General features: G+C 36.3%; 1 protein-coding gene across 1 annotated transcript in view; it reads left to right on the forward strand.

Annotated features, from left to right (window-relative positions):
• Window positions 1–17,915: 17,915 nt before the first annotated feature.
• Window positions 17,916–27,654, forward strand: part of kar (monocarboxylate transporter 10-like protein kar) — a 107,509-nt gene continuing 97,770 nt past the window's right edge. The window contains exon 1 of the mRNA XM_023156504.2: window positions 17,916–18,385. Within this exon, the coding sequence (XP_023012272.1) occupies window positions 18,118–18,385 (268 nt within the window). The 5' untranslated portion in view covers window positions 17,916–18,117. The remainder of the gene's footprint in view (window positions 18,386–27,654) is intronic.

The following is a 27,654-nucleotide window of genomic DNA, read 5'->3' on the forward strand; positions in this document are numbered from 1 at the left end:
TCCATTCACTAATGGTAATACTTTTTCGGTGATTTTTTCACGTAGTTGTGCTTTATGGTGTATATATAGAGTCTTCCAACAGGAACTTCCGAACTTTGACAATTAATACCAGCCGTTTTGTTAAAACTACATATATCAAATCAGTTGTCATTTATTCAGTCTATTTTTTGCCAAATCAACAAGGACGGAAATAACATTCAATAACACGTGCAAATGATAAAATTATTCAATCAAAATATGTGTTCTGTTCGGACAACGTACCGCGCGCTTCGCCCATTTTAGGGTCGCCATAAACTTTGTCAACAATAACAATAATCTATTTACCATTTTCTCACATGCAGAAGCAGGGTTGGGGGGAAAGAAGGAGATCTGATAGGGGGATACTGGCTGGAGTATTACTATTTTGCTGAACCTAACAGGATGCGTACGTCGACGAAACTCAAGATCTGACGAAAACATCGCTGCTGTCTGTGGGAGTGTGCAGGAGAATCCAAGGCAGTCGATTTCGCATCGCTCACAAGAACTCAGCCTTTCGCAGACCAATACTTGGCGAATTTTGAGTCGTAACCGTAGAAAATTCAACTGATCCAGGGACTGGAGGTAACCTACCATAGACAACAACGTGTGTTCGCTGAATGGGTTCTGGCGCTACGTTACATGCCACACAGCTTATGCCACATTGGATACTCTACATGAGCGATTTGAGGGCATGGTCATCTCACAAGGAGGTGATGTGAACTGTCATCGAAACATCATCTTCAGCGATGAGTACCATTTCTGGATGAATGGGTACGTGAACATATGAAATTCTCGAATTTGTGACGATACCAATCCATGTGAGTTCCAAGAGCGTCCAATGTATCCCGAAAAAGGCACTGTTTGGTATGGATTTTGGGCTGGCGGCGTAATCACTCCATATTTCTCTGAGAACGACATTGGCCAGGTTACAACTGTCAAGGGCGAGCACTATAGGTCGATGATTACCAACTTCTTTCGGCCTGAATTATATGATGTTCTGCACGAGTGATTTGAGGGCATGATCATATCACGTGGAGGTGATGTGAACTGGTCACCGAGATCGTGCAATTTGAATCCGGTAGACTTTTTCTTGTGGGGTGTATGCGAATAAGCCACAAATCTAAGCGGTCTTTAAAGCCAACATAACCTATGTCATCGGTCAAATTCAGCCTGATTTATGCGCCAGAGTTATGGAATTGGACGTTTCGGATCGCTCCAACCAAAGAAGCCGTGGCGGACTTTTGAACGATGTTATATTCCACACATAATAGCATCAGCAGATCTTTCAAACGAATTAAAAATTTCAGTGATATCTTCAACACACTTGATATTATCTAGATTTGAAGATAAAAAGCTCTCAATAAAAAGACCCGTTTCTTTTATGATGTGGTATAGCTATATTCTACTAAACCGTAACAGATAGGAAGACGATGTCACAGAAAATTTACAGGAACTTTCACTCCTCTCAAGTTATACATCAAAAATGCTGTTTTAGTTTTTTACAAGTAGACTTCTTATCTCAGAAGATAGAGAAAAATGTAAAAAAGTGTTACTGTATTCGAACGTTTCGTGTCAACACGGCCACAATCAACTTTTTTTGGAATACGGACCTGTCTCTTTCATTGCAAATATTCATAAAGCGATAAAATCACAATTTGGAGGTATATCATATTTTATATATTCTCATAGCGGTTCATTAAAAATAACTAGCATCCTCGCTGACAACAATTTTTGATTAGGTTCTATCCTATAGTTAGTTTTTTTTGTGAATTGTTTTTATTTCTTCAAAACATATTCAACTATTGGCATACCTTGGACAATACCCAATAATTTTGATAAGAAGATACTCCAACACAATGAACATTCGTATTTTTCATTTTTAGAAATGTTTGTATATCACTAATCCTTGTTTTGTAATTTGGTAAAATTGAATAGCTTCTCACTTCATTTGCTATTTTTAAACGCATGGGCTTTGCTTGGTTTATATGACAGGAAAAGTTGGACAAGACAACACAACCTCGAGCTACAATCTAATACTTTTTCCTTGTATAATAAATAACTATTGTATGACAGGAAAAGTAAATGAGTTGTTGATATCTGTCAAGAACTGTAAGACATTGATGCACTTGGTTACATATAAAAGATGTATACAAATGAAAGGACTATTTACGATTAGACAGAAATTTGAGATATGGTGGTGCATTTGACAGAAATAAAACTAGAAAATGTGTTGTTACTGGAAGTTTGAGGAATCAAAAAATGTTTTGGTTGAGCAAATATTACCTCATGAAAATTGGTCAGTCATGGGGATTGGTGACTTTCTTACAAGAAATTGCCCATGAAGTAAAGATTTTCTTAAATCTACCGAAAATATTTGAAAAAAAAATGAGTACAAATGCAACAGGATACGCCAAATTCTTCACCTTCATGATAGGGATTACGGAAGGATAGTACCGTTTAGGTGTTTTCAGTCGCAGACCCAGGACAGAGATATCAACCTGCCTAGGATCCTTTGCGACTGTATTTCAAGCCGCGCAAAGTTGGGCATTACAGATCAGCTGAATGGGAGGATCTTCAAGACCATTTCCGAAATTTTCCCTGGCTAGATGTTTGTTTCAGCTCATCAACTTGTGCTTCTGAAGTCACGGAAGTTATTCTATCATTCATGGATACATATATTCCTTTTTCAATGAAACGACCTTCTAACGGCAAACCTTGGTTCAACAAAAATTGCGAACAAGCTTTCGTCTCCAAAAATCTCGCCTACCCGCAGTGGCACAAAAATCCCAGTGCCGAAAACTGAACTAGGTTTGTTAATGCTCGCAACAGCTGCAAACAGCGAAAAACTTCACAATCGGAGAATTAGGGATAAACTGCTTGCCAATCCCAACGGGTCTAGATCATTTTGGTCGGTAGCTACAGCTGTTAATCAAAACTTTATAAAATCCACAATTCCACCACTAATACAAGCGAAAAACTATAGACCAGTCACTTTGCTATCAGTGATATAAAAAATTATAAAGAAAGTCGTAAACCACTATATTCTCAAATATTTGGAAGGCTTCGAAATCTTGAACGATTATCAATATGGCTTTCGGAAACAAAGATCATCTGACGACAGTCTATCGTATGTCACCCATATTTGGAATAACGCAATCGAGTAACATAGAGAATCAAGAGCTGTTTCGCTTGATATTTTTAAGGCCTTTGACCGTGTGTGGCATGAGGGTTTGCTGGCCAAAATTGGATGCTATGTCTTGTCGGATTATTTCTGTAGATGGCTCTCTCTCCAGCTTCCTGAAAGAACGATCCCTGCAAGTGGCCGTCGATGGATATCTCTCTCTAATACTTTCACCATCAACGCCTGGTGTTCCCCAGAGATCAATATTGTCTTCATTATATATCAACGACTTATTGGAAAAAACTGAGAATCCAATATATTGCTTTGCTGACGATAGCACACTTGGGCCGTCATTCCATTTGGATTCCAGGACACATTTTCACCGGCAGCGGGAGGTTGCGTATCTTTATGAGGATCTAGCAGTGAATTCGAATTGGGGTGAAAGTAACCAGGTTCAATTTAATGCCACAAAAACCCAGGCATCGGTTTTCTGCAAGGAGATAAATGGCTCTGCATCGGAATTAATAATGTCAGGTCAGACAATTCCTAATTTGAAAGGCTACTTCTCAAAAGCTTGGAACACTGTTCCGAACCGAAAACTATACACACCTCATCCACTGTTGATGCCTTATAAAGCTTAGATCAAACCTTCTTTGGAATATTGTTCCCATGTATAGAACTCTGCCCCCAAAACTTACCCTGAAGTTTCTGGATTCCATCCAGAAAAGAGCCATCTATCTGATTGGAGACGCGAACATCACATGCATCTTTGATAGCCCGGAACATCGAAGAAAGGTTGGAGATTTGTTTCTCTTCTATAGATACACTCACGGGAGGTGTTCAAGTGACTTGGCACATTTGATTTCACCAAGAGCGGTACATATCAGAAATACGCGACGGACTGCTATCGTTTTGAGGTTCAACTCAGTACACCTCGAACTTTACTGTTTAAGACCTCTTTTATCTGGAGAACTGCGTTTATATGGAATAAACTTCCTGAGAACGTTTTTCCAAATCCAATGTGATCCAAATCCAATGTGAATCACTACTGTGTTTTGTCCTTAAAGAAGCGGAAATTTACGCTTTTGAATTGTGTGCGAAGAGATCGTAAGAATTCATCCCCATACACAAGTCAATAAATATATTCTCGAACAGCCAATGGCGTTGGAAGCTCTTGGTTCCTACCGAGCAACGTTTAAATTGGTAGCAAATTGCCAAAAACGACTCTCCTCGATAGGAAGACTTAACAAATTGTCTCTGGTCTGGATTCCTGGACATACTGGCCTGGAAGGCAATGAGGCTGCTGACTCCCTTGCAAGCAGCTTCATCAGACCAGAACCTGTCATCGGCATCGCTTTAGGCTTTGCCAAAGATTGAACACCTGGATGGCAAGAATATGTATAAACTTCTGGCAGAATCTTCCAGAATTGGCTCACTCCAAGGCGTTTATTGACCCTTCGCAGCTTGCTACCAAATAGTTGTTGGAATACAGTAGGAATGAACTACGATGCCTAACAGGCCTTCTTACAGATCACTATCATTTAAATCATCATACGCAGAGCACATACTTTGTGCCTGTCCCGCTAGGCACCGAATCAGGTTTTTAGAGTTCGGCAGAACCGTACTACTACCATCAGTTAAGAAGCTGGGTTTATTTGGTCGAGTGTGAATAGGTGTGAGCCGCAATGAACCCTTGCGGGTTGCGGTGGAGGGTCGAATAGACCCACTCACTCATTAAACTCTCATCTAATATAATCTAACCAATCCGTTATTTTAACACCTCGACACGTGTTTCGATCAATAAGTGATCATCTTCAAGAGGAAGGTTGAACTTTAATCTAATCTAATCTAATCTAACCAAACCGTTATTTTAACACCTCGACACGTGTTTCGATCACCAAGTGATCATCTTCAAGAAGAAGATCAAACTCTAATCTAATCTAATCTAACCAAACCGTTATTTTAACACCTCGACACGTGTTCAGAAAACCGTTATTTTAACACCTCGACACGTGTATTGATCACCAAGTGATCATCTTCAAGAGGAAGATCAAACTCTAATCTAATCTAACCAATTCGTTATTTTAACACCTCGACACGTGTTCAGATCACTAAGTGATCATCTTCAAGAGGAAGATTAAACTCTAATCTAATCTAACAAAATCGTTATTTTAATACCTCGACACGTGTTTTGATCACCAAGTGATCATCTTCAAGAGGAAGATTAAAGTCTAATCTAATCTAATATAATGTTCCTCTTGAAGATGATCACTTGGTGATCGAAATACGTGTCGAAGTGTTAGATAGATAGATAGATAGATAGAATTTATTTATTTTTGATGCTACATTACATAGATGGGATACGTTAAATAAAAAGTAAATACAAATAGTATAATATATGTACATATACAGGGTGTAACTGAATAAGTGTAAAATATTTAAGGAGGTGATTCCTCATCGAAAACAAGTTAGAATCTTTCATATAAAGAAATTTCATTGGAGCATCCCTTGTTAAGATACAGCCCCTTAAAGGGGGTACATAAAATTTGTATTACAATTTTTTTCACAAGCACTGAAAGGTCAGAAGGTAGACATATTGAACATTGACTATAATTTCTACATGTTGTGTGTTTTGTTATTACTAAATTAGTTTTGTTACCCTTTAATCGTTTAATGCAGGTACTAACTACAAAATAACAATAAATCCAGTTCGCATTCATGACAATATATCTCTGTAGTTGTTCGTAAAATAATGTTTTGCTGCGAACTGGTTTATTTTGGGCAAAAAACCCAAGAGACATTTTTTATTTAGAATGAAACAGGCCAACGAATATACATTTTTTAATGGCAAACAAATGATGAGACAAAAAGTTACATTGGAAATACATTTTAGGGGTTCCGTTTTCCACCACTTACAACCATGGGGTAAACCAAATAATTTCTGGCTGAGTGTCTTTTTGGTAGTACAAAACGTCAGGTCAATTTCAATATTGTAACTTTTTTATTGCTTGTGAAAAAAATTGTTATACAAATTTTATGTACCCCCTTTAAGGGGCTGTATCTTAACAAGGAATATGAAAGATCCTATCTTTTTTTCGATGAGGAATCACCTCCCTAAATGTTTTACACTTATTTAGTTACAACCTGTATATACAGTACATAATAAAACATAATAAAATAAAATAAAAAATATTGTAAAAAATATTAAATATTTTCAACTTCAAGTAAAAATTCGTCAAGAGTATAACAGCAATTTGTCGATAAAAATGGCTTGAGTTTTTGTTTGAAGGCAATTGGTGGCAGTGTGTTTACACTGTTTGGCAATTTATTATTATAAATACTCGTTCCAACAAACACAGGAGACTTTTCATATTTTGTATAGAGATGTTTTCGAGTTGTGAGCATATAGTTTTTTCTAGTACTATATTTATGTACTTCCGATCGTAGGTCGAAAAGCCTTTTATTTTCATGGATATATATCAGTTTTAAAATAAATATGCTTGCCACAGTTAATATTTTATTCTTTCGAAATATTTCTCTACACGACATTCTGTAATCAAGGTTAAGAATTAATCGTAGCAGTGCCTTTTGTTTTACGAATATTCTGTCAATTTCAGTAGCTAATCCCCAGACAGCAATGTTGCAACATACTATGGAGTGAAATTTTGCGTAATAAACCGTTAGTAGAGATTTGGTATGTAGTTTACTTTTCAGTGATTTTATTAGGTAATAAGATTGGTTCAGTTTGTTAGATGTAAACTCTATGAGTTCTCTCCATGTGAAAAGGGAATCAATCATTGTTCCTAAAAATTTTGTACAAGTTGTTGCTCTCAGAGATTCGTTGAGAAAATTGAAGGTGAAGTTATGTAGACTTCGAGGAGAAAACGCAAATTCAATACAAACAGTCTTATTGACATTAAGAATCAATCTGTTTTCAAAACACCACTCACAGAATTCTTGCAGTACAGTGTTGACTTGGGTATTCATTTCATCTGGTGTTTTGCTCGATAAGATGATTGATGTATCATCTGCATAACTTATGTTATCAGGAAGATCATTGACATACAGTAAAAATATCAGTGGACCAAGAATACTACCCTGTGGTATTCCTGTTGTAACAGAATACTCGTCAGATAATGTATCATTCTGTTTCACTTTGAAATATCGATTAGATAAGAAGGACACGATGAGCCTATTAATATTGCCTCTGATACCAATGTTGAAGAGTTTTTTAGAAATTATTTCAATACTCAGAGTATCGAAAGCTCTACTTAAGTCGAAAAAAAGTCCACAACGCCTTTTTTCTCATTGATTGAATCATGGATTTGTTGAACCAATTTGAGTGTTGCTGTTTCCGTTGAATGATGTTTTCGAAAGCCATGTTGGCACTTGGTTATCAAGTCGAATCTTTCCAGGTAGTCATTTATCCTGCGCGATATAATCTTTTCAAAGATTTTAGAGAAGACGCTGATAATCGATATGGGGCGATAATTCTCTATGTTAGTGCAATCGCCACTTTTCAATATCGGTATCAATAGTGCGATTTCAAGAAGTTCAGGATAGCCTCCAAAAGAAATACATAAGTTTATTAGGTGCGCAATTGGTTCACATATAGTATCAATACATTCTTCTATAAGTTCGATAGAAATCTCATTATACCCGTACTTTTTTTATTAGGTAGCGATTCCACCATATTTTTTACGTCTACCCCTGTGGCTGGTAAGAAAAACATTGTTGTGTTGACATTTGGCATTGTAGTTCCCATCCCTAGATGACCTTCTTTGAAATGGATTTTAATTTTTTCATCTATAATATTCGAGAAATATTTTCCGAATGTTTCTGCGACTTTTAGTTCATCAGTAATTAAATTATTATCATGATTTATAGAAATACTTTTGTTCTCATCAATTTCAGAAGGCTGTTTAATGATATGCCAAAGTGTTTCACTTTTGTTGCTGGATTCATTGACTTTTTTCATAAAATGATTGATTTTTTCCTGACGAATCTCATTTTCAACAGCTATCTTATTTATTTTATATGCATTGTTACAAATTTCAGAGTTCTCGTGTTTCCTCAAATGATTCAAGTACTTGAGGTCATCAATTTTACGCTTCAATGATGAAGAAAGATTAATTTTTTCATTGATCTGCTTTTGGCATTTATATTTTGAAACTTTGGGGAAGGCTGTCTCAAAGCATCAGTGAAAATGTTCCCAAAAACTACCAAATGCTTCGTTTATATTGCAAAGGTGACACATGCAAATTTATTAAGGAATTCCATATTACCCTTAAGAAACGACTTAAATTCAGCTTTGGAGAGTTCATTAAGTTTTCCAAATTCACGTTTTTCGTTAGATTTGATAGTATTTGTAGATAAATTGTTTACGTCTTTTGTCCAGGTAATCGTTTGTGAATAATGATCTGATATACCTATAGATCAAAATTACCAAGAAGCAAACTAGTCCTACAAGTGTTTGTCAAAACATAATCTATACTATTAACAGTTTCATGCTTGCCTAACGTTCCGATTCTTGTTGATTCGTCAAAAAGAGATATCAATCCATAAGATTCGATTATGTCGTACAGCGTAAATGTATTAACATTTTTCGTTAAATGGTCGATATTTAAGTCATCACATATAAACACATTTTCAAACTCGTCCGTAAATATGTTCAATAGTGAGGATAGTTGCACGAGGAATAAGTTGATAATACTGTTTGGTGACCTATATAAACATATTATGGCAGTGTCCTTGCCAAATGAAATGGCAGAACATTCAAATGTCAACTCGATTGATAGGTTACATATGTAGTCTAAATTTTGACATTGTCTAAAAACCTCATTTTTTACTAGAATAACCGTTCCTCCATGCTTATGAGTACTTCTACAGAATTTACCGACCACTTGATAGCCTTCAATTTCGATGTATTGCTTTTTATCTGCCCAATGTTCACTGAGACAGAGAAAGGTTGCCTTCAGTCATTCATCAGTTGCTCAATAAAATTAATTTTGTTTGAAATACACTGTACATTTCAATTTAAGTTTGGTGTTGGGATAAAACTCCAGTAATATTCTTCAATTTCTTTTCAGATTGAGAAAAATCAGTAGTTTTTTTTAAATATTCGCAAAAAACTAAAATTGTCGAATTTCGTTTTTTGGCTCTACCACCTCAATTTCGAATGATATATATTAGAACTCAAAGATAGGTACATTAACTTCACACATCTTTTGAAAATGTGTATTCTTTGTATTCAAGAGATTATAAATAACAATGAAAGAACTGTTCAAAAACCAATTTTTATGAAACATAACATTTGTGTTTCTAATGTTTTCTGGTGAATAAAAATAGTAGAGACAACATTTATAAAAGTACTGAAATTAATTGATTTGTTTCCGGTTCCACCGGAAATGACTTCAGTTTTAAATGTTTTAACCATTTAGACCAGTGGTTTCCAAACTATGGGTCGCTACCCACTGGTGAGTCGGAGGAGAAATTTGGGTGGGTCGCGAAAACATAGCCTTAAAAGGGCTGATGGATTTTTGAACCACATATTTGTATGAAAGGGCATTCTTCACTTCGATATATTTGAAAAATTAATATAGAAATAGGCTTTGTGTGGAAAGTGACCTGCGTTTAAAGCTTTCAACTTCCAACCCAGATATAGAATCTCTTATAAATCGTAAGCACCAGCTCCACAAGTCATATTAATCATATAAGTTTCACTTGTTAATTTTTTGTATTTGTTTAGTTTTAAGATTCTGAATTAAAAGTCTTTTTTCGTACTGTATTCTACCTTCATTGTATCATTTTCTTCTAGAGGTGTATTCCTCAGTAGTGGATTTTCACGATAATAATAATAAGAATCTCATCAGTAATAATAATTATACTTAATATTATTTAATATGTGGGTCACAAAAAAAAATCCACAATGAAGTTGGGTCTCCAGTCAAGTGTAATGATGGGCAACACTTGTTTTGTCAAAAAATACACATACGTACGGAGTCACCTACAGGAACCAACCGCACATTTGTGGTTTCAGTTAGGAAACCTATCATTCATAGGCCACAACGCAACAACTAACCTGACCACGTAGGCGTAACATTCGGGTCCGGAATATTAATATTACAAATACATAGAAAGATGTTAACTATTGTATCTATTCTAAATCAAAAAGAGGTGAATTAGCGGACATAAAACACAAAAATGAGGCAAAACCGTTGACATGTGTTTCTGGATACTGGCCTCGTCAGCGAAGTGCAGTAAAATATAGAGACAACTAAAACTTCCCAGCTTTCCGTCGATATTTTTTCAACCATCTACGTTTTTTTTGTAGCAAAGAAGTCATTTGAAAGATTTTTATTTCTATATTCATCTATATTTTCACAGTTTTCGGAGTTATTGGTAAAATATTTTTTTTGTTCTCAGTGTGAATGATTCTTGTAGAAAATATCGACAAAGTATTGGGGAGAATTCAGATTATGTTTGGAAATAAAAAAAACCAATTATGAAAGAAAGGTTTTTTTAAGGCAAAACACAGCTACAGGAACATCCTTAAGGTGCTTTAAAAGCGGAGCGTGTGGGAAAATAGTGATTCATGTTAGACTCGAATCGCTGGAGATTAAATTAATTTCGAAAAATGTTCACAGAAAGTTTATTTCACATAAACGCAGTTCTCCAGTGATGTTCTTAAAGAGTAAAGTTAAATCTCAAATGATGAGCAGCCACAGTCCGTCGCGTATTTCTGATATATACCGCTCTTGGTATTTGTTAAATTCCTGATTTTTTCGAAAACAACTAATCGGGAAAACCAATCACACGAAGATATTCCAAGCTTTTTTCAATTCGAATCGATTTAGCAGATATATAAGTTTGTACAAGTTGACTTTTGGCGAAATGTTAGTCGAAATACTATTTTTCTTTTCATATTCAGTAGGGGTCTGAGTATAAATCTCATTCAGTTCTAAATTAACAACAAACAGACAGACATACGACAACTTAAATATTTGTCTACTTCTAAAAGACGTATTTGTATACCCTGAGCTCCAGATACAAAAACAAGCTCATTTTATCTATTGATAAGTATTCGGATCGACATTACTCAATCAACAAACAGTAAGTAGATTAGAAAACTTCAAAGGTCGCCCTAGTGAAGATGATCTCGATTTAATTTTTCACTAACTGTATAAACAATTCCCATAAAGTTTTCAGACAGTACTTAGCTAGTCTTTGGCTGTAAAATATTTGAGACGCAAGTCGTGTTAGTTATACCATTCATAATTCAAGAACGGCTGGACCCAAATAACAGAATAACTATTAAAAAACCCGTGGGTTGGGCTACCTAAAACCCCCCAAAAGCCTTTGCAAAAAAAGGCCATCGTGGATCAGCCTACCCAAGCAACGCTAATTGCACACACACCGATTTTGGATGGCCAGTATAAAATCGGCCGGTATTTTTGCGGATGCTTGTAGACTCACCGGATTTTTACCGGTCACCCATTGAAATCGTAATCAGCACACACTACCAAAACTAAGTTAATACGTAGTAACTACAATTTGACCGAGTAGTCAAGACTGGAATGGTCAGTAAAAAACCGGAGAGTATGCAAGAGTGTATTTAGTCACGTACGCCACTACTTACCGGTACTGCCGGCGATGCAGTGGCAGTGGACGGCTGCTCACCGGTATTTTATCGGCGTCGATCACCGGTCGGCGTGTGTGCCAGGTCCCGTTCCTACATGTGGTTCACTATTGGAATTTGGACGACCGGTATAAAATCGGCCGTCCAAAATCGGTGTGTGTGCTGCGCACGGTTATATGCGGTGTCGAACGATCCCTTGGGAAACTGGGCGAAATCTCTCATGTCCAGCCTACCTCTGGTAATGCGGGGCTCTGCCAGAGGTGACCAACTGTTCCCTTGCTACTCGTGGGAACACACATGAATGAAACAACACAAAAACAGGAACAACAAAAACGAAAACTATATTCCGAGGCTGGACAGAAGTGCTCACCTCAATCTAAGGCGATGGCTGGGGATGAACAGAAATGTCCATCCCAATATACCGCTTGGAATGAGGCTGGACATAGCAGATCACCTCCAACAGCAAGGGCACTTCCTGCAGCGGGCGCCAAGAGCTCCGCCTTGAAAACAGGTATAATTGAACCATGCCTGTCAGATCACTAGGGTCAATATATAAGTTTACTAGCCGATAGTGATTCACCTGAAAAAATATAGAGAAAACAAATTAATGATAAAAATATTACCAAATTTAAATCTAAATTAATAAATATAAATTGGAACACTGGTATACAAAATTTAGATGAGTTTGTAAACATTTTTTTAGAAGCTCTCTCACATTATGCCGACCAGTGTTTTCCAATGAAACAAGTTTTTGGACGAGGGAAAACAAGAATGACATGGTTTAATGATGACTTGCGGTAAATGAGAGAAAATCTCAGTTGCATTAAAACTATCTGTGATACCACCAAAAGCGCGGAAGATCTTCTTGCATTCAAAGTATATCATGAGCAATATAGAAAAAAACTTGAAAATTCAAAAAGAGAGTCATATAGTGATTTTGTTAGAAACTGATAAAAAAACAAAAAAGTACTTGGCAAATTATAAATCATGAGTTGAATAGAAACCCTAGACAAAACCAAACTTGTGATATGAACGGCGATATTTTTAATGAATTCTTCATTAATATAGCAGAAAATGTTATTTCAGAACTACCCGAAGTCCAATTCACTTCGAATGATTCACTTAATGGTGTTAAATCATCATGTTCTTCTTTCTTTCTTGAACCTGTAACGCCATCAGAAATAATTGATGCAGTGATATCTTAGAAAAATTCTTCTTGCTTAGATATTTACGTTATGAACAGTGCAATGATCAAGGATATAATTTAAATGTACAAAGGTATTGCCTCTTTTCAAAAAAGGATACAGGTCTCTGGTTGGTAACTATAGACCAATATCAATCATTCCCGTTTTGGGAAAAATCTCTGAAATTATTTTGAAGAACAGGCTCATGAGCTTTTTTATCAATATAAAATTATTTAGTGAAGATCAATACGGATTCAGAGCGAGTAGACCAACAACAGATGCAATTCGAAAAACTGTGAGTCTGGTTATCTTCGAGGTTCTTGAGAGAGGTGACATGTGATATTAACCATGTGTGATCTCTCTAAAGCATTCGACTGCGTTTCGCACATGTTCTGTTCAAAAAGATGGAGTTTTATGGAGTGAGGGGGCTACCACTCAATTTATTTCAGTTGTACTTATGTAACAGAACTCAATCTGTGTGTGTGTGTGTGAATGGAAACATGTCCGACAATAAAACTATCAAGAATAGTGTACCGCAGGGATCCGTTCTGGGACCATTGCTATTCTTGATATATTTCAATGACTTCAGTCATTTCATGTCACCAGGTAAATGTGTTCTTTTCGCAGATAGCCTAATAGCCTCTCAGAAAAACGTAATCGAATTACCATCAATTACTGATGATACTCTGAGACAGGCGTCTCTGTGGTTCTTAACAAATCAGTTGAAATTAAATGAAAGCAAGGCCCAGAAGGTTTACGACCTCAAATACTGAAACTACTGAAAATGGCGATGAAACTGCCTAACTACTAGGACTCACTCTTGACCGGAATTTATCATGGTATGCAGACATTGATGAACTGAGTAAGAAGCTGTGTAAGAGTATATTTACTTTTCAACAGCTAAATAAAGTATTGTCTCTTGACGCCCTGAGAAGTTCATATTTTACTCTGTTTCACTCTCATATGAATTATGGCATAGTTTTGTGGGGTAATTCCTCTCACTCCATTGAAATCTTCAGACTTAAGAAAATATCAGTCAGAATATTGATGAGTGTCAATTAAAGAGATCACTATAAGCCGCTTTTCAAAGCTCCTTCAAAACAGAGTCAGAACTATTCTCCTGGAAAACTGGAGATGTAATGTTCAAAATTATCTTTCATTTTATTCACAATTTATGATTCAATATTTTTAACTTGTGACTAGTTTTTTTTCTTTTTCTATGTATATTTTAACTGCCTTGCAACAAACATTCAAGTGTAAAGTTGTCAAATAAATGTATCTATCTATCTATCTAATAAAGGCAAGGAACCGGCTGCTCCTGTAAGAAAGCTCCCTCACTTGTGCACCTCCACGGAGGGAACCCCAAGAAGGTTGAAGAAGCCGCGCAACGGCAGCAATATCGCTGCACCTTCCAAAACCTTCGCGGAGATCACCGTGAGACATCTCAAGGTTGCCAACGAGAGTGTATTCGGCGAGTCTTGGCCTATACCTGCCAATATAAAGGAGATGTCTCCTAGTAACCTGTTCACCTTCCTGGGAACGGCAGGATGAACGATGACCTAGGAGGACAACTCCTCGGGAGGATGTACAATGGGTTACATGTGGCCTAAGTGTTGTGAGCCTAGACTCAACCTCCCTACTCTACAGATACCAGATACCACAAATATTAAAACATTTGAAAAACCAAGACAAAATTCAGATTGAACAAATTGACAAAGAATTTGACTTGTTAGGTTATGACAGATGGCATGGTGCGCGCAAATACAATTGAAGTTATGACATTTGTGATTTTGTGCAAATACATAATTGGCGTGTCATGATAAAAGTGAAGTCATTAATCAGCAATATCTCTCACAGTTATCTTGACAATAACACAAGCGAGAAGTCGTAATGCAACGCACTTTCCGTTATATGGTAAAATGATTACCAGAATCTGAAAAATATTTTAGAGCGAAATCAAAAATTCATTAATATTCGGTTTGACCTCCCCTGTTCTGTAGTAAGGTGTTAACTCGCCTGTGCATGGACACAATAAGGGCGTTAATGGTATCCATTGGGATGTTGCTCCATCCTTCTTGGGCCACGAGTGTGAGTTCCGGGAGGGTGCTATTAATTGCTATATGTGCTATATATAAACAAAGATTTTATCAAGTGTCTATGATGTACAAATCAAAAATGAAACAATTGAAACAATTAGTGGATATATATATATATATATATATATATATATATATATATATATATATATATATATATATATATATATATATATATATATATATATATTGATTGATGCAACAAATTTTCCTTTATTTTGAGTAATTCAATATTAAATTCTACAAAAAGGATTTGAAGCTTTATATCTTCTATTAATTATCTGCGAGCGCTTTCCACAGTTGGTAGTACTGTCATCATCTGGCACTCCTCAAAGAATATATATATATATATATATATATATATATATATATATATTCACAGTCACACACAGTGTGACTGTGTGTGACCTGCAAAAACGGTAACTAATCTTTTATCAAATTTTTTACAAACTGTAGGTTTTCGGCTAAAATGAATAATCTGAAAGTGTCGAATTTGTACATTCTATGCAGTTCTTGCTCAGCAATTAAACTGGAAATATTGAGCTTTAACATGGAACGCCATCACTTACCATTGGCTGAGATGAATAGAGCTGTAGGGCTTCTTCAAGGTGGCTTGCAACAAAATGATGTAGCTCTTCGTTTGGGGGTCTCCCAAAGTGTTATCAGTCGATTGTGGCGGCGTTTCCGTGAAACTTGCAGTCCAGCCGAACAACATCCAGGGCGAGGACGCGCTACAACTGCAGTTCAAGACCGATTTTTGGTCTTAACCGCAAGAAGACAACCGACAATCACAGCACCTGAGTTGGTTAACGTGTTGCAGCAGACGCACCAGGTAACCATTGGTCGTGATACTGTCACAAATCGACTGCATGAAGCAGATCTCCACAACAGAAGGCCACTTAGATGTCCACCTTTGTCGAGAGGCAATCGCGGTAGAAGATTAGAGTGGTGTCAAGAACATCAAAACTGGGATGCAAATGATTGGGCCACAGTTTTGTTTACAGACGAATCCAGATTTGGATTTCATCCAGATTCTCGTCGAGTAAGACTGTGGAGACGACCTGGAAATAATGAACGTTTGAGACACGTCCAGGAAGTCCACACATACAGAGGTGGAACAGTAACGCTATGGGGCGGAATCATGATCGGCGGCAGAACCGATCTCGTTTTTCCAAATCGCTCCCTCACAACTCGACAGTACCTCGACACCATTCTTCTACCTATCGTCCGTCCGTTTGCTGGTGCTGTTAGTGAAAACTTCCACCTAATGCACGATAATGCTCGTCCACATGTCGCGCGTCTAGTGACTGACTGGCTCACCAACGAAGGAGTTGATGTATTGCAATGGCCAGCACAATCACCGGACCTGAATCCCATCAAGCATGTGTGGGACATGCTTCAACGAAGAATTACTCCGCATATGGGTAACATTCACACAACGTTTCAATTGAGAGAGCTTTTAATCGCTGAATGGGCAAATGTACTTCAACAAGACATTGACAATCTCATTTTGTCGATGCACGATAGATGTAGGGCCGTAATAAACCATCGTGGAGGCCATACTTTGTACTGATTCCAACTTTTTTTGTATTATGATTTTTTTTCGGGGTGCCAAAGAAGAGCCATTTTTTTTAGTTTTGCTTATATGCGCACTCAGTATTTTTGACCATTTAATAAATTTTGTTGTAAGTTACATTCGTTTAATAATCACCCGTCAACTTTTTTTCCCTGAAGCGATCTAAAAAAAAATATTGCCATTTTTAAAAATATCCCTAGACTTTTTTGATGTATATATATATATATATATATATATATATATATATATATATATATATATATATATATATATATATATCCCCTGTAATAGAATCTGGAATGGGATAAGCTGCGTACGACGACCATGCTTTACGCCTCCCCAAAACATTACTGATCCTCCTTAATATGAAACGACTTCTCTAGCAAAAGAAAGTCTTTTTTGTCGTCCTGGTCCTCTCCAAACTCTGTGCCGCAACTATCACTAACTAAACCAAATCTGGTTTTGTGCGAAAAAAATGACACTTCGCCACTGAGCTAAAAGCCAGTCTCTGTGTTCCTGTGCACACTGTAGACGAGCGGCTATGTGTCTGGAAAGTAGCCTGGGTACTCTTAATGGCCTCCTGGATTTCATATTGGCTCTAGCAAGTCTCCGCCGTATTGTGGTACTGGAAATTAATCGACCAAACTGAGACTGTTATGGTTCGATTCCGACGTAGGTACATATCCTGCTAGATACCGATCTTCTCTTGCATAAGTTATCCTAGGATGCCCAGTTCCACGGCTCCAACGCTGTTAGTTTCCTGGTACAAATGCCCTATTCTTGCTCTATGGAACACTAAAATTCTATTGCCAGGCATAATTGCAAAGAAGAAGTCAACAATCACTTAAACACGCTAAATCGATATGAACCACTTTTCAAACATTGGTAGGTATCTAAAATTAGAGGAAATTGTTTTTGTTAACATTTGTGCATACCTAGTACAGGTGAAGAAATAAAGATGACATGTACAATTTACGAGGGGATCCAAAACTTTTGCCAATATGTGTACACTGAATTTATCCAGTAACTTATCGGGGCGAACTAGAAGTTTGTTCTTTCTACTCTTTTATAAAATTCTCAATTATAATTTTAATTTTTTTTCAGATTGGTGAAGGCGAAAATTAGAAAGATCTATAAATTTATATCAAAAATTACTTTTCTTCAATATTTGAGTTATAAAATATTGAAATTGTCTGAATCTCTGATTACTTGGCAACACCGTTTGTATTGTAGCATAGTCCCGACGATCATCTACGCACCCTTGAACATGAACGCAAACGCACAGAACTAGCGCCTGCCTAGAGTGCCTAGCGCTAGCGCCAGTGAGACAGCGGTTTGTCGGTCGCCTGGCAGTTCTCACGACGGATTGCATCCGAACGAAAGGCAGTTTAATCGAAGCAGCTCCAGCTGATTGTACACGTGGTCCTCACATTCCAATAATAAAAAACGTGTAATGAAACGAGTACTATAAGTGAGGTTAAGAAATGACTGAAGACGTCGAAACTAACTTGGTAGTCACACAAAAAATCGATGTCAACCTGAAAAATCAACAAAATGGAACTGCCGAAGTAAAGGAAAATGAAAAGTACACTCCGCCGTCGGACGGTGGCTCCAGAGCATGGATAGTGATGTTAGGATCGTTTTTCTGCAATGGGATATTGTTCGGTGTGATTAATTCTTACGGTGTGATTTACTCTGAACTCCACGACGATCTCCAGAGAAGAAATGTAACGAATGCGGCTGGGAAAGCAGGTAATTTACGTTGAACATTTCGAATAAAAGGCGCACATTATATATTCTATTTTTAGTCATTTTACAACTAACTATGTATTGTTGTACAAATCTAGCAAATATAAGCGAAGAGCTGATCTTACTACACGTGCGCTACCGAAATTACAATAATGTTTACTAGAGATTATCTTTCAAAAATATTTTCTCTTTTGTATCAGTGTGTTTTAAAATCATTACATCTCTTTTTCAATCGATGCATACATAAACATTTTTTGGAAGAGAACAGCTTCAGTTTTGATGATTTAATTTTTTTTGTATTGTTTATAATCAGAAATCTCACCGAACGGGCAAAATGATTATTCTTATTGCTTAAATTTATTTATCTAGAAAAACGTTTTTCAAACAATACTTTCTCATTGGAAATGTAAAAATTAAAACAGGTGAATATATGCTATCAAGTTCACATGACCATCATTAATGGTTTGAAATTATGTGTTCGAATACACAAAACGTTATTAAACAGTCACTCACAAGTTTTTATATGTAATAATAGATATTCGTAAAAAATTGATAAAATTCCGTTTAATGAAATTTATTTAAAAATTGTTTATTGATACTTGCAAGTATGCAACATAGTCAAAACTATTATTTATTTAATTATTTAACGGAGCAAGTTGGACGATTTTCGTTGAAGCTAATGCTATGAAATATTTCATTGAAGTTTTTGGCGTTTCTGGCACCATACACTGTAAAATTGCAATTATTACCTTCATTGAAAAGTATGTATTCACTTTGTACCTCGTCTTCAACCAATTCTGATCAATAATCAAATTATAGAATGCGAATGTTTTATCACACCCAGAAGTCCAGAAGAGAATATTTCTTTATCAGATACCAAACCCCTATTGCGCATCAATGTCATCTGCTACCAACAACTACATGAACCCAGCAAAGTGTATCCCAACGGCACTGTTTGTTGTTTGTAGACAATAGACTCGTCCGACCATTGCTGGTCTGCCTAAACGGCAGTGAAAGGACTTGCTTCAGGCCATTGCCGGCATTTTTACCAACGCTGTGCTGGCCCGTCAGATTGAGCAAGTTACTTATGAGCCATTAGTTGAGTAGTTAAAAGACCTATGATGGTACTGATCCAAAAAGAGGAAAGGATAGTACTTCTTATTTGCTTCCCCTCTCACAAAAATATAGAATGTGTCTCCAGATATGTATCCTTGAAAAAAATTTATAAAATATTGTTTACAATATTTTCTGATCTATTTCTGTTTATATCTATCATTTTTAACAAGTTACATCCTAATAACATGAAAAACTGCATTTCAGATAATTCAGTAGAGGCAATCCAATTTTATTACTCAAGATTGTATAATGAAGATTCACGGAATAAAACAAATATAAATTGATGATACTCAAATTCAACTCAACATATTTAATGTAAATGAATGGGAAACATTTTAATGATTAATAATTTTTCATGAGTTTAGCTGAAAGCTCCGTAAAACGTATTAAATATCGCTAAAGGAAATTTTTATTCGTTTAATGGTGATGAAAAAAAATCTGTTTTACCGTTAACCAGCTGTCGCACCCCTACGAACGACAACCCTCAGAAGTTGAAACTTATGCGAGCTAAGGATTAACGAGATCTTACCTTTAAACGTGTGACTCCGAAGTTAGGTTAGAACGGAGTTCAATTCAATTTGGTCATTCAGTTAATTTTCAGAATTTTCGATATTTTTTGCATTGTAAAAGATTTAGTTTAAAACATTTTGCTTAATTTGCTTAATTTGCTCAATTTAGACATAGGAATGTAGATGACTATAATGAAATAATATGCATTCAACTTATCAAGTTCACAAATACACATTTGAATATAAATATCAAACAGGAGCATGAAGATCAGTTTAGGTTTATTATTAATATTAATACGTAAACCTAAAAGATAACGAAGGAACTCTTGGGCGCCTTGATGGGCATTATCCATGAATCGAGGAGCAAAATTTTAAATCTGATTTTTTAAGGAAACTTTATTTTCTACTCTATGAAATGAATCTTCTGACCACAATTCCTTAATGACTTCTGCAAACGCTTTAATTAAAGCATTCTCCATACTAGAAATACTAGTATTGATATCTTTTATGAATTCATACTTTTTGAAATATTCCAATAACCATCTCGTTTTGATCAACATTGGATTACGCTGTTCGTGAAACAGGTTTTGCCAATATTTTTCAACCCATTTAGCCCAAGGGTTTTGACTGAAGGAGTCATTACTGGACGTTTCGAATTTTGCTGAGATAAAGTAATTCTTCCATTTGATTTCGTTTCAATTTCATAAAGTGGTTTATTATTACTTGTCTTTTCTTTATAAAGTTGGTTTTCAGGAAACATATAAATTTCATCCAGTTTTTCAATAAGCATGTCGAAATCTGTCCTTCTCAAAAAACGGGCGATTCTATTGGTGTGTTCACCAAAGTATGTCAGCTTCCCATGACGCTTATTATTGTTTCTAGAAGTGGGATAGAATTGATTAATGTTTTTGCTGTGGAAAAAAGCCATTTACCTGGCCATATTTCGAAAACAGTGCATGACTGAATTAAAAATATAGATACTAGATGATTGTGGCATATTATTTTTCAAATCAAAATATGTGAAACTAAAAATTCTGGCCTAGATTAAATCCAAAACAAGCAAACACCAAACCTGCAACACTTTCTCCATGCGCGTTTTACCAACCAAGTTGTCATCGTCAGGACATGAAATATAATAGGGATTCGTGGTTTCAATATAGTTTCAACTCGGAACTTGCCATTCAAAATGCTGGCTTCGGCAACGCTTTCATTAATTTTTCAATGACTAATCGTGTGCAGTTGCACAGCCGTGGTGGATTCAAATTACGGAGCGATCCAACCTTCAGTTGTAAACTATGTGGTGGTATGCCTGGCAAATCCAATCAGTTCAAAAATTCTTGGAGTATTCACAGCTTCGGTGGCATTGCAAACTGAATTTACGCTCAATTGATGAACAATAATAGTGGCCGAAAACTGTAGGGAGTCGGCTTCGTTCTTGCTAGTCCTTTTTGTTTACTGAGTAAGAAGTGACACCGGTAGATGCCTGGCGGGAATAACTGATCTATGGTCAGGGTTAAAAATGATTGAATTACTAAAATGGCTATTGAAAAATGGAGGTTGGTGATAGAAGGGTAAAAATTGGAGGTTATATGTACTTTTCAATGGCACATCATAAAAAAGTAAAAACAAAAAATGTTGACAAAAAAATTGAAAAAAAAGTTTGTGGTGCAACACCTTTATCACTTAGAGTTATGAAAAATATATTCAAACTTATTCTCAGACCTACCGAATATAAATATGAAATTTTCTGTGAATCGGTTTCGAGGAGTTTGGCAACTAACACTGTGACACTAGAATTTTATACAGGGCGTTCCAACGAAAACTCGACCCCCCTGTGGGACACAAACAGACGTGTAAACGAAAACTTCAAAGAACACGTCAATTTTTATTTCTAGGGGGATTAATTCTGATATGGAGATCATACCCGAAACTTCACCTCCCTGCGGTCAGCAGCTACCCCCCTATTTTTTTCAATGGCATGGGGGGTCGAGTGATACATTATTTGAAAGGTATTTTCTCCCTCTATTACCTCTGTAATTTTTTAGAATTTGGTTCATTCGTTATTGAGAAAGTAAATGTTGGAACGTTTTATTTAAGAAAAAAACAGAAAATTCGCTATCGAATGAGGAAATCAACAACAAATAATATCAGTGGAAACAACAGATAAATTGTTCAAAATGACCTCCACCTAGTTCCATACAATAATAAAGTATACTTCCGAAAGCGTCCCGTACATTATTCAAGATGTCCGGAGTCAGCAGTCGCCATTCTCTGTCCCAGGTCTTCTAGATTTGTAGGCTTAGTAAAGTACACTTTCGACTTCAGGTGTCTCCACAGAAAGAAGTCTATCGGTGTGAGATCAGGTGATCTAGCTGGCCACTCCACTGGACCTCTTCTGCCGATCCAACGCATTGGAAAACGTTCGTTCAAAAACTGTCTCACCGGAACATTAAAATGTGGGGGTGCACCATCCTGCTGGAATGTAATTTCATTTTCTATTAAATTGTCATCATTTTCTAAAATTTGTGTAATCATAGGATCTAAACAGTCTTGTAATAGATTTAAGTATGTCTACATTGAGATTACCTTCAATGAAAAATGGTCCAACAATATGATTACCAAGAATGCCGGCGCAGACATTATTGTGGAGTTTGTAAATGTGTTTCCATCACCAAATGAGGATTTACATCGCTCCAGTAACAACAATTATATCTCTTCACTTCACCATTCAACGTGAAAGAACTTTCGCCTGAAAAACATGTATTGTATAATAGGTTTGGATTATTGGTCAATTTTTCGCTAAACACCTCACAAAACTGAACTCAACGATCAGGATCATCTTCGTTTAATTCCTGAACTAGCCTCATTTTGAAAGGATGAACTTTGTAGGCTTTCATAATCCGAAAAACACTAGTTGCTGATAAACCAGACGCTCTAACTACTTGTCTGATAGATTGCCGTTTTCTGTTGTGAACAGAACCTGAAGTTCGATATTTATCCATTAACTGTTTAAGGTATTGATGGCTCACGTTTTGGTCTGGATGATTCGTATTATAAATGCTTGCAGCAGCTTCAGTACATTTATTATTTCGATAATAGGTTGCAACAATTTCTATTCTTTCTTCAGTAGAATAAACCATGTTGGAACACACTGAACAAGGATGACTGAATAATAATTCGTGACTATCTACTTTTTGTTCTGCGACAGCTAGATTAAACAAAAACTACCAGTGTAGAAAAAACTAACAGTGTTGTCCATTCCAAAACGTTTACTACTAATTAAATAAATTTTACAAATCTAGAAAACTTGCGACAGAGAGTTGTTAGGGAATATCGATTTCTTATTCCGGACATCTTCAATAATGTAAGGAACTCTTTCAAAAGTAGACGGTATTTATTGTATGGAACTAGATGGAGGTCATTTTGAACACTTTATCCGTTGATTGTGTAGCCATTGATATTACTTTTGTTGATTTGCTCAATAAAATGAGCTATAGAGAATTTTCTGTTTTTCCTTAAATTAAACGTTCAACATTTAATTTCTCAATAACGAATGAACCAAGTGCCATTGAAAAAACTAGGGGGGGTAGTTGCTGACCGCAGGGGGGTAAAGTTTCGGGTGTGATTTCCATATCAGAATTAGTCCCCCTAGAAATTAAAAATTGACGTGTTCTTTGAAATTTTCGATTACACGTCCTTCTGACTTGCAGAGGGGTCAAATTTTCGTTGGAACGCCCTGTATATTAGATATATCTCTCGTTGATACAATTTTCAGACACGTTTTTGATAAAAATATATGTTTTTGTTATCTCATTTTGACCATTGACCCCGACCCTATTCGAGTCTCCAATGTAAAGGTTAAGTCCGAATTTCATGCAGACGATATGGCTCTTGCTTTTAGTGACGTGTCAGACATAGTTTTTGGCTAAAAAACTATCACCTTATCACCGACCAATGTCACCAACACATGAGATGATTTTGTTGATTTTGCGAGGCGTATATATTACACCCACATTGCATGCATATTATGTGTTTTTAAGATCACTTATCACTATATATCGAATCATGGTATGGAAATGATACCGAGCTAAGCCATGTAACTGAAATATGTATTAAATTAAAACGCCTCTCATGATAAAAAAAGTTTAATTTAACTTTGAATTGCCTCGTGTTTTTCACCCCTAAGTCGAGGTCAAGACTATGGGTGAACGTCCTCTTTCAACCACCACGATTATTCAACGATACAGTTTTGATGAATTGCACTTCACGAAGGGTGATCATTATACCGTTTATAAAACATTTATTAAATTATATAGGTCATATATTACTTTTGAACTGCTTGGTGCGATCAAAACTTTCGATCGCTATAATCAATTCCCGGAATAAAAAAGTTTCCTATTTATTTTATATATTGTAACTATCAACTAACCCTTGACCTCACAGGCAAGGTCACCTCAAAGTGCTTCATCCCAAACCGGACAGTCTATTTCTACCATAAAAGTGCAAACCTTCGTTTGACATAAACACGACCATTGACCTCCAATATCTCCATACACATACCATTCATTAACTAATCCCGTTGTTGCTTTATCGAAAATAGTAATACTTGAAAGAGTGATTGAATCAGGCCTGGTGTTACGGAAAGCTGCAAACTGCGAAATGGGGCAAGTGTAACTCGTCCCAGTACCGTTTAAGCAAGGCGCCGTCCTGCGACAGGACGGCACAGGAGGGAAACATGACCTGAAGTTTCTACAGTTTCTTATGGGGAGGAGCGCACTAAGCCAGGCAACGGACAGGCACATGCCAGAACGGAAACAGAATGGGCCAGGCACATGCTGGCCGCTCGAAGAACGATAACTTTTCTTCATTATGATATCCTACCACGTAGTAACGGCTACATCCATCAATTTATCGATAACTTTAACTTTAACTTTCTGGGCTTGTCCCAGACTACCGTATAGACGTAAACAAAAGTGAATTCACTCCCGTCGGTCTCTTTGATGTTTCGGGTCGAGATTTTATTTTTTGCTGGCATATGGCGGGGCAGGAGGGTGTAGGCTGAGAGCTATCGTGCACCTCTGCACGAGGTTTGATCAAAAAATATGTGACCATGATCTGACTTCATCATTGCTACGAGGAGCTCACAATAAATATCTCATGATAGTGAACTGTTGAGGAATTGATGAAAAATGAGACAAGGTGGTGAAATGAACGTATATTTTGTAAAGTAAGATTATACAATTTAGGTCAAAAACTTAGGCTAATCTATTCTAAAGGTTTTTCAGAATGTTGAGTTTTTGATTTTTTTTAACATTTGTTTTCAAATTTCTATTTTTGAAAAAATTTTTTTGAACTGGTTGCCTATGCAATCATATGGTACATAAATTATAGAAATGATAAGGAAATTCTGTCTCTAGATGAATGATGCTTTGTAAAAATGAATCTGGAGGCATATATAAGTTTCCAAACTGTTTGGCTTCTGTATCACTCTATGCCTTGAAATAACTATATACATTTGTTTCATTCAGTGTGATACTAGCTGCCGCGCCGTGGCAACATTTCTACATACTTAACATGAATGTTTTCCTAAAAATTTTCCCAAAAGATATCCAACAACATAGCCCAAGCTGTTGCCTTCGGGAATGGCTAGAGTTCTATAATCATTTGTCTCTACTCTCAAACGTTTATGGGGATTTTTTGGAACTTCCAGAAGAATCTTCACTCTATTTATGTCAGCATCTGTAATATTAGATAGAATCTCACTAGTATCTTCTAGACAGTTAGTTCCTTCTGCCTGTGTGAAATACTGAAGAGTAAATATGTTTTGAAAGCTCTGGTAACTTGAACAGGAGTTGGGTTTCTGGCATTTCCACAAGAATTTCTCTGTTGACCAAAATAATTTTCCACACAGTCCTGATTTATATTCCTCGTCAATATGTAGAAGTGTCCTTCACTATGTAGGTTTTCTCAAACTTGCAAAGTAGCCAAATCAAAAAATGTGGTTCAACAATTATTTCCCTTTGTGGATTTCCAGTGGAACTCTGATTGTTTTGTCATTTTATATCATTACTTGTGAGGCCTATACTATTCGTAAAGTTCAATTTCATCAAATTAATTTTATAAAAAAAAGTCTGCATATATATGGTCTATTACAATTTATTTTATGATTTTCGTTATATGTTCATTTCTTCAATCTTACATAATAAATACTAGAAAAACATACCTTTTTTCCTCAGTTGGAAATCGAAAAAAATTAATGCCGACATCACCCTGCAAATTACAGTAACCCACAGCTCGACACTTGTTCATTTTGAAACTAGACACGAATTTTTCACAAATACAAAACCACCACTTACAACGACTCAATCTGTAATAATATTCCTTGCCTCAACTTGGCTCGCTTGTTAAACGCCTCAGATTCAATAGGTTGCGCTCAAATATGGCGGAGAGTGAACTTACTTGTGTTTACTTCTATACGATGCCCAGACCGTTCTCCCACCCCTGCTCCTTTCCTCCTCACTGCGCATGCTTGACCTTAGATTTTAGTGCTCTACAAAGACAAAGACACCACGAGATCGAGATATTCACGCGTCTTTTCAGCCATCTGGCTTGTCGCTATAAAAATATGGAAAATTTTGAAGGAAAATTGATGTTTTATTCAATAATACTCTGTATTGTTTGATTTGTCTAATAAATCATATTAGGATAAAGTTGCAATTACAATATTCTCCTCACTGGATGAGGTGTCAGAATCCGACAGGGACGTTATCGTTATCGTGAATAACACTAGTATCGAGTCATTAAATACGGGGTGGGAAATAAGAAGAGGAAGGGGCCATCATAACATCAAAGGAGAGAAATTGCAATGCATCATAACGCTACAAGATCATAATACAGAATACATAGTACAGAGAAACGTGAGCCGTCATAATCGCAATTCATCATAACGTAAAACAGCGAAACGCAATTTGTCATAACGTACAAATTACAAAAATACATACGCACATTGTATCATAAACTCAATGTATCATATCTCTTAAGCTTAGAAACCGTATTGTACAGAATCCGTATTCCATCATAATCATTATGTATAGAATACGTAAAGTATCATAACGTAATCCATCATAATTTGGTTGCGCGCGCATCAAGTCTGTCTTACAATAACCTACCGGTGCCATAGTCGATGGGCCGAACATTTATTTTCTAAGCAAAATAACCATCATATTCTTAGCGGAAGTTTGTCATACTACGTAGGGTAAAATTTATTTCAAATGCATTTTACTTTGAGTTTCATCAAAGATAACCAAAATTATGTAGATGTAATTGATGTTTCGAACTCAAATTAAACGTTTTCTAATTTTGCATTGATAGTGGGACTGTTATTGAAAGATTCAGTATAATTACTAGAGAGATGATTGATAATGATTATTATAATAATTTATTAATTTCATATTCATTTTCATTAAACGTATGCAATAAAGACATTTTGTGAGTAGATATCAGGTATTTCAAAATGGCCGATCAGATACATAATGACGTCTGTTGAGGTATATTGATTGTAATAGACTGCTTCGGTTGGACGGTAGCCGGTCGGTTCGACGTGGGTGCTTAGTTCACTCACTCAATTCGACCACCCTTTTGGTCACT

The sequence above is a fragment of the Leptinotarsa decemlineata genome, unplaced genomic scaffold (assembly GCF_025532065.1).
Source record: "Leptinotarsa decemlineata unplaced genomic scaffold, Ldec_3_MD MMD2_tig00002159_RagTag_RagTag, whole genome shotgun sequence".
Lineage (NCBI taxonomy): Eukaryota > Metazoa > Arthropoda > Insecta > Coleoptera > Chrysomelidae > Leptinotarsa > Leptinotarsa decemlineata.